The 9,044-nt window shown below is 40.6% G+C and overlaps 1 protein-coding gene across 1 annotated transcript; it reads left to right on the top strand.

Annotated features, from left to right (window-relative positions):
• The first annotated feature begins 3,348 nt into the window (after positions 1-3,348).
• On the top strand, positions 3,349-4,928 carry LOC147423652 (uncharacterized). Its single transcript, XM_086501505.1, has 6 exons — positions 3,349-3,481; positions 3,600-3,674; positions 4,105-4,170; positions 4,255-4,376; positions 4,470-4,493; positions 4,845-4,928. The coding sequence occupies exons 1-6, from the start codon at positions 3,349-3,351 to the stop codon at positions 4,926-4,928; spliced, it is 504 nt and encodes a 167-aa protein (XP_086357631.1).
• The last annotated feature ends 4,116 nt before the right edge of the window (positions 4,929-9,044 follow it).

Below are 9,044 nucleotides of genomic sequence, written 5' to 3'. Positions count from 1 at the left end.
TTCTAATAACTTGTAGGTGTAAACTTTTTAGGTGTACTTTTGCACTTCAAGCCCTAGTTGCTACTCCTCTTTACCCCTTTAGAAAAAGCACTCAAGCTACTGTACCCGCAGCTCGAATACCATTAATTGCAAGGAATAGAAGAGAGGGTCTTTCGGCACCAAAACAACACCGGCTCCTGCCAAGCTTCTAATAGATCAATAGTGGTTAAGCCGTAGGCAAACCTTGTAGGACTCCACTATTAAGACCATAGCTCTCGACGGTGATGCCCCGTTAACTGCACGAAGGCAGGCGCACTGCAAGGCTGAAAAATCCCTATTCTACTTACTCACAGGCAATTAATAATACCAACCATTTGTAGCTAGCTTGAGGACCTCCCTTCTTGAGCAAGAAAAGACAAACCTTGAGGTCTGATACCAATGTAACATTTAATGGCCTAATAACTTATGTGTAGCGGAAATTAGCATGAACATAGTGGGCATTTCATTAGAGTAGATTCCTAATGAGAATTACAAGAGTGCTTGGGTGGAGAGAGCAACAAAAAGCATAACACCTAGTTAGATAGCATCGACAATACTTTCAAAAGAGAGAGCAATTAAGCTATTGACAACAGTTGAGGACCAGATTTTCATGGAGCCGGTCCCCCCTCCAAAAGGCTTTGTATTATGGTTTCTCCCATCAAGAGAGACATTGTACAATACAATTCTTTGTGTTCCTTAAAGACTAGCTAGTGCAATGAATATGGAAACTTCATGCACTAAGCAAAACACTTAATCAAACACAACTTGAATTATCCCCATTCTCAGACCCAAGAACTCACACACCTTCGAAGATGGTGAGAGCTAGCAGGGTATGAGAGTAGATTGAGAGGAAGAAGGAGTATCTTACGAGAAAGATGTACATCTCCTCACATAATCACTCATATTAGCATAGCTTAGCTTAGTAATTAGCTTGGTAGAGAAGATGAGCATGCATTGAAGCTTGGCTCTTGGTTGGATTTGCATCCACATGCCAAGAGAGTGTTAATGTAGGCTTCTATCTCACAAGCTTGGAGTAGGTGATGAGCTCTCCATTAAAGCTTGGGAGGAGATAGAGTATTTTCCTTCACACATGGTCAAGTGTGAGTGTGTGTATCAATGTCAAGCAAAAATCACCCCCCTCTCTCTCTTGGGCGAGCCCTTGTTGCTAATTTGGTATGGGTTTTGCCTCATTGGCCCTCCCCAAGTCAAGCCAATGGGTGTTAAGCAGCATAAGTGATAGCCTTCTGACATGTGTCCCCCTTTCCCATTTTGTGAGAGCTTTAGGTAATTAAATAATTAAACTAAACTCTCATTGGACCCCTTTGCCTCCTGGCCAATAGGAATCAGGCAAGCCATTGGGCTCCTGAATGCTCATTGGACCCCTTGGGAGACTGCCCAATAGTCTTCTAGGAGACTTAATTCTCAATGGTTTCTTTTATTAAATGTTTTTAAATTAATTAAACTAAATTTACTCTAGCTTAATTCTCATTGGTCCACTTCAAGGGTCTTTCGATAGGAATTGGGCACACCTTGTGGGCATCTGGGCTAGGGAGCTGACATGTGTCCCTCATTCCCTTTGTGTAAAGGGAGCCTGTGTGTGTCTGTGTGTGGCTTTCTCTCTCATCCCCTACCTTTGGGGCTCGCCCCCTCCCATGTAGGGATGTGCAAAGACTTTTAGGGCACGCACAAAGCATCCAATTTTCCCTAGGGTTGACCTTTGGACACAACCTTTGAATTTTGGAACCTTAGCATTTTGGAAGTCTTAATGGGCTAAACCTTAGGGTCTTTTTAGCCCATTGTTGCACATGGCTCTTTTGCAGATGGCCCCCCCTTTGGATCCCTATTTTCCCTCCTTTGCATCCCTACTGTGGCCGGTCTGCTACCTTAACTAATATTCTAGCTTTTTCTCCCCTGGCACTTCCCCACATTAAATGATCAGTTTAATATGAGAAAATCATTTAGGAGAATTAGATATTGATTATTATGACAACGCATCTTAGGGATGAGCTTGTCAACTGCTCCCACATTTGTGCAGCAGATCATGAAGCCTATGTAACAAGGCTTCCAGAAAAAGATCAGAAGTTGATTTCTGCAGTCCGTAAGAAATACTCAAAGGGTGTGGAGCCTTGGTATCCACTTACTCGTCGATACTTGGGAAAGCTCTTATACGATGTGAGTGTCTTTGGCTTGCTTTTTGAGAAAATTACATATGTTCAATTGTGTATTGAAGGATAAAATATCCAAGTAATTGAGCCAAAGAGTATGTGCTTGTTTTTTGCAAATTATATATTTTTAAGTATGTGTTGAAGGTTCAAATGTCCAAGGAATTGAGCCAAAGAATAGAGCAAGCTAGGCAGACAATGACAAATGAAGAACTAATAAAAGAGGAGGAGAAAATATTGAATGATTTAGCACTCAAATATGGAGAGCGCGTTGGGAAGGTGGTTGAATTATTTTTGTTTTGGGTGTTTTGCACATAGTGTAATAGCCGTTTAAACTTGGTTTTCTATTCGTTCCTCAAAAATTGCAGTTGCTAAATATTGTTGATCCGAATCTTGGACCGGATTGGATGGTTCGAGTTCTTGCACTCAAATGGGGTCTTGATAGTTGGGCTACGCTTGAGAAACTGAACTTGATTGCTATGCATGATGCTCCTGTCCTGAGAAAACTGTTATGGGTTTCCTTGCTTGAGGTAGATAAGATTACTAGATCCTCTTATGGTTTAAAGAAAGGAGATCATGTGTATCGCATGTGAGTAAAGTTTCTATTGACTTTCAAGAATCTTTGATTGATGTAGAGTTGCTAGTTTTTGTGATTATTTTAGTTTTTTCTCAACTTCCTTGTTATGTAGTTGGATTCATAGAGAGGGCCTTCTACAAAGGATTTTTGATAGGGCCACAAAGTTTGTGGAGGACTTGAGCAACATTGCTGGTGGTATTTTGTTGCCTCATGATTGCTCTCTTGCCTCTTACTTTGAGGAGCTCAAGTTTGAAGCACGACCCTATCTTTATCCTTTGCAGACCTCACTTGAAGCTAAGACAAAAGATGTTGACAAGCAAGCTATGAAGAAAGTGGACACGGTACGCATGGCATCTCAGCGGCTAGCCTATAGGTCAAGCTCATCATACTTTTATTTCAAGATTTTTATAATTACGAAGTGTGTAGTCATGTTATTTTGTTATTTTGTTTTAGATTTCTATTATTCTTGGTTGGAAAAGGCTATCTATCAGGGATTCCATTCTTAGCTAAGCAGTGGGCACAACTGTCTACTGGGGAAGGATGCATGTACTCCCCTTCCATGCATAAGCTCACTACTTGGGAGATGGAGGCATGTCCATGGTGGATAGACATGGCTTCTGGGCATGTATTGGCGAGAGAGAGAGAGAGCTTCACAATACTTTGAGAGTTGGTGGCACATCAGTCAATGTGCCTCTCCCTCTTAGAGTGGACGAGGTGATATCCGGTAAATGGTTACTCAAAATATCCTCAAACATAATTTTTCTAAGAGCTTTAAATTCTCTTTTTCCTAAAGTTATTTGTTATACATACCGGTAATATTGTGTTTCTTTGCCTTTTTCAAGCTACAAATACTTCTCGCAAGGGAAAGGAGGTGATTGTTGAGACTAGGGTGGATGCAAACATGGAGGGAGAGCATGGTGAGCTTTCACTTGTGATGCAATTGTTTGTTTCATTTATTTATTGGAGTTAAGTCACTTCGTACTGCCTCTTGTAGCGTAGTACCTCTTGGGGAGATTGTTGCAAAGAAAACCATTTCTTTTGTCTACATCATTGATACTCCCTTATCTTCTCTGTCCTCATTGCCTGACTCACGATGCATGGCCATTTCTGGGGACTACATAACCATTGCTGCTGATTTTAGGGCCGGTGTTCGACATCTGGCATGGATTCGTGTTCATGAGCACATGGGATGTGCACGCCTCGATTGGACCTTGTGCATGCGTGGTGGGAGAACAGTTGCATGGGCTGCTGATTTTATTTTTTTGGATCTTCCCTTTGGTGGTTCCCCATTAGCCTCCCCTATTGTACCCCTTTGGGATGTTTGTAGCAAGGATCATGTTCGTGCAGGCATGCAGCTTGCATATTCGATTTTGTCAGACTCAGGGTGGTTGTTGATCATGGTCTCTATGGCAGGTTTTTGCTTCATTCATAATTTTATACAATACTTGTCGAGTTTTGTTGTGTGTTTTTTATTGTGACTTTTGAAACCTCTTGCAGGAGATACCATTGGCTGGGTTGAGAGATTTTGTCGTGCATCAGAGATGGCTATTCATCGTCGCATTGTGGTCCTCCATCATGGAGCTTATGGTTTTGGTAATAGCTTTGGTGGTCGGATTGAGGTAATGCTCTTCTACATATTAACTTGTTTGTTTCTCATTTTGGTGTGTTATTATTATTGTGATTGCCCTCTAATTGTCTATGTGGTGGTGTAGTGTCATTGTTCTCTCTTACTTATGGTGCATAGGGTTGGCATGCAACCACCTTGCTTTGTGGTTGAGAGCACTCCACTATTCAATCGGCTTGGCATGCAGCCTTTGGATTCTTACATGATGCACCATCTTCCAGAGTCTTCTCTAGCCAGATCATCATCAGGGGAGCCATGGCGTGGTGGCTTGCAACGAAGTCACTCTTTTATTGCATGTTTTTTGGAGCTTCTTTGTAGGCCTGGAGGTCTTTGTTTGGAGTTGGGATGTGGTACAGCGCCCGTATTGGCAGCATGCTTAGGCACAGGGCGGGTGTGTGCAGCAGTCGACATTGATGACACTTTGATTTCAAATTATGTGAAGCCATTATTTCGCCCTAAAAAGCGAAGCAGAGAGGGAGCCTCCACCTCTCTTGATGTTGATGATGTAGGTGACATGCCTTCGCATGTCAACCCCTTTGATGACTAGTGAGAGTCCACCTTACACTTCATTTCCCCCACCTATTTTATGTTTCCATCATACGTTTATGCTATTTTATCACTTTTTTGTATCATTGTTTAGTATTTGAAAATTATGGATAATGATTCAAACAACAATTTGAGATTTCTTGTGCTTTTAGGATGTAGATTTTGTATTGCTTGCATGCGGATTGTGAGACTTATCTTTTTATTTTTGTATGGAAGTGTGTTGCCAGTTTATGCTGAGGGGATTGCAAAAACCATGGCTGCTGATATACGATACGATTTTGACACCCACAAGAAGTGTCAGAGACGCAATGTCTTTATTGATGACGAGTGTGACTCTTCATAGTCACGAGATAGAACCATAGCATTTCTTGTTGTCATTAGAGTGCAGAGGCACGACATGCTGTTCTCTATATTCCACTAAATATTCCACTTGTTATCTTACAAATCTAAAGAAATCTCTCTTTTTTTTGTATAAGATTTGGCAATTCTCTCTTAGTACAGTTTTAGAAACTTTGTAGATGTATGAGCATTGTTGACTTGCATTAGATTGCTCTGTAAAATTTAAAGTTAAAATAAAAATTATGGTGTTGAATGTAGTTGTGGATCATTGCATGGTTTGTAATAGCTTTGCTACTAGCTTGGGTTTTTCATTGCTCAACATCAAGTATCAACTATGCAAAAGAATCTAGAGTCTAATTTTGAACAAACATATTGCTACAATTACTTAGGGATCCAAGATCCTACTATTATTAAAGTAGGATCTTCATTCATCTTTCTTATCAAAGCCCATTTGGTTTCTTTATTCATTTGCTCGGATTTTCCTTCGCTCGAAAAATCTCGCTCGCCACATGGTAAGACTCGCACCAAAGCATATGCCAAACAACCAAAAACATGCATATGCTCAATAGAAGGCCTTCTATCATGCCATGCTTCATATGGAGTAATAATCTGTAAAGCTTTTGTAGGACACATGTTTAGTGCATAACTGGCAGACATGATGGCCTCAAGCCAAAAAGAATGTGGCAAAGCTTGACTTTTGACTATACATCGTGCCATTTTTATAAGTGACCTGTTTTTCCTCTCAGCAACACGATTTTTCTAAGGCGTATAAGGCACAATACATTGGTATTTTATCCCACGACTAGCTAGAAATGCATTAAAATCATGAGACGTATACTCCCCCCCTCGATTGGAATGGAGGGTGCCCATAGTACATTTTGAGACATTTTCAAACATAGCCAAAAATAGTTTGAAGCACATAAATACTTCGGACTTTGCTTTAAGCGGAAATACCCATGCATGCCTCAAGTAATCATCAATGAAAGTCACAAACTAAAGATAATTTTCCAAGGACGAAGTTTGCATGGGCCCGCAAACATCACTATGCACAAGGTGCAACCTGCATGTGGTCCTAACTGAACCATCCTTTGGAAACTTTGAATGCTGCATCTTACCCAAAATACAGCCTTCACAAACATGTTTGAAAGGTGCTTCAAGAGGCGGCAAAGAAGCAACCATATCTAATTTCTGCAAACGCAGCAAATTGGCAAAATGCAATTCACCAAAACGTGCATGCCAAAGTTTTGCATCTGAAATAGCCTTTGAATCCACAATAGCATTTGCAAAATTCTAGCCATACTTGTCATACAAAGTGAGCTTATACAACCCACATCATGAAATGCCAGATGCAAGAATTTCATCACCGAAACTAAGATCATATACTGTACATCTATCATCCACAAATTTTACTACAATACTAAGTATAGCATGTGCAGATACAGACAAAAGATTCTTCTTGATCCTAGGTACATAAAGTGCGTGAACAAGTGTGAAAGAACTACCATCTGTAGTAGTAAGCACAATCTTTCCAACTCCATGAACCGGATAAGAGGCATTGTTGGCACAAGTAACTAAATTCTCGTGAGGGATAGAATCAAGAGAGGCGAACAAATCACGATGTGAGGAGGTAATGTGCTTTGTAGCACCACTATCAAAATACCACACATGTGAATCCGCAGGAACTGACATGCATCCATCATGGATATAGGGATTATAGGTACACTTTGCACTACAAGCCCATTCTGCATCAACATCAACATCATAGTCTCCTTTCATAGAAGACTCAACAATAGTGGAACTAGTATTTGCATCGAAACTACCCTTTTTCTTCTTTGCCTATTTGGCCTTCAACTTCGAACACTGTTTGATCAAGTGATGATTAGATTTACAATAATGGCAACGCATCTTCTTTTTGCCCTTATCACCAAAATTTCCAAACGAATTGCTGCCAATAGAAGCATTAGGAAGAGGTGATTTTCCACTTGCAGAAGAACCATAAGAAGTAGCTGCATTACTATTACCACCTTTTCTTTGAGCATCAATAAAAGCCTGTTCAACTGCACGATGTCTTGTCTTTTTTTTTTTGGAAAGCGACTCTTGCAACATCAATGTGCATAATGCATCAAACTTGACAACTTCAGGATTTCTTTGGGTCATAAGTCTCCGAGTACTAGCAAAAGTCTGGTAAGAATCTGGTAAGGCATCAAGAACAGTCTACACAAGGGAACTGTCTGAAATGACTTCACCTACAGAAATAAGTTGCTCATTGATATCCTTGACACCAGCAAGAAAAGTGGCCATGTCATCTTCCTCATGCATAATCTTCAACTCCAGCTCTTTATTTAGCAAAGCAATTTTAGCCTCATTGCGGCTTGCATAAAGACCAGCCAAAATATCCCAAGCCTGTTTTGCAGATTTTGCTGAACGGATGTGAGGAACAATGGTGCGCTTCATAGACAACGCAATCAATGCATGAGCCTGCGCATCCTTTACATACCAATGAGCTTGTTCTGCCATAGGTAAAACAACTCTAATAGCAGCAATCCTTGCAGCAAGACCTGCAACATCTTCAACATCGCCTACATCCTCAGTACTAGGACGTCCATCAATGCCCTGCACAATATTCTAGACACCCTTTGACACAAGAACATATTGCATCTTGAAATCCCACATAGGGTAATTGTCCCCATCCAATCTGTCCTCAGCATCAAACATCTTGAACACATCTGTGTTGTTGTCGGCCATGATGAATGCGTGCACCTGATGTGAAAATTGCCCGAAAAGAGAAAAAATGAAGCGAGAACAACACGTGCTATATATACCGCAAACCGTAGAAGACTGTAAGAGATCTGTTATGCAAAAAACGGCACTGACAAAATTTCTATACAAAATGACAAAATAGCATGTGCAGTACTGCATGTAGTGGAAATGGAGGCCAAAATGAGCCCGAATGAAAAATTTGAGTAGACTTAGCTCAAAGAGCTGTCCCAAAATTTTTGTCGACTTGCACACGCTCGCCAAATCTCACAGAATCGAAGAAAGTGAGCAGACATGGGTTAGAGCAGCTGGTGTCTAAGCCCGGGAGGATGCAACGTACTATGATACCAATTGTTGGAATTAGGGTTGCAGGAAAACACACACAGCTTGGAGAAGACGAAGGAAGCTCAAGACACACAACAAAGAGTGTTTTACTTAGTGCGCAATGGAAAGATAGATAGCCCTAGAATGATGGGCGTATATACAATGCATGGGGAGAAAAAACCTCCTAAAGAGGGAAGAAATGCCCCGGCGGTCCTAAGTGTGTTCACACACATCACTACCACATGTATATGGTAACATTTGAGAGCAGCATGCAAACTGTTGCATACCCTTGAAAATGTGTATTTATCAGATCATTTCCACCTTTTTTCTTTTTAGAATGTTTTACTTCCTTTTTTTTAGTATATTAAAGCTGTCAAGTTATCTTTTAAGAAATCACATATACTTCTCCAGGAATATCCCTATCCTTGTTCCAAGACTCGGGTACCCTGTCTCCTCCGCTACGTGTGGAGGCGGTGCCTTTACACAATTTTCAATTCTTAATTTTGTTTATTTTTTTGGGAAAGGAGAACAAAATTAATCTACCTTAAGTTTTTTTAGATAAATATTTTGAGAAGCAGCGAGGACAATTGCGAAATAGCCCATTTAGGTTGCTAAACTTTCCAAGTTTTTACCAACAATTGGAAGAGTTCTTTAATTAAATCACATCCTCCCTTATCCGATCCCTTCTTGAAATCCC

This window comes from Adiantum capillus-veneris, chromosome 26 (genome assembly GCF_014529385.1).
Source record: "Adiantum capillus-veneris isolate H3 chromosome 26, ASM1452938v2, whole genome shotgun sequence".
In the NCBI taxonomy this organism is placed as follows: Eukaryota; Viridiplantae; Streptophyta; class Polypodiopsida; order Polypodiales; family Pteridaceae; genus Adiantum; species Adiantum capillus-veneris.
Note: the sequence above shows the minus strand (reverse complement) of the source record. Positions and strands in the feature narration are given on the sequence as shown.

Bases quoted from the DNA above. Each gene is read 5' to 3' on its own strand.
- LOC147423652 (XM_086501505.1), top strand. From the start codon at position 3,349: ATGTCCATGGTGGATAGACATGGCTTCTGGGCATGTATTGGCGAGAGA. The intron at 3,675-4,104 runs GTGAGCTTTCAC...ATGTTCGTGCAG, and splicing joins AAACATGGAGGGAGAGCATG to GCATGCAGCTTGCATATTCG. The intron at 4,171-4,254 runs GTTTTTGCTTCA...AACCTCTTGCAG, and splicing joins GATCATGGTCTCTATGGCAG to GAGATACCATTGGCTGGGTT.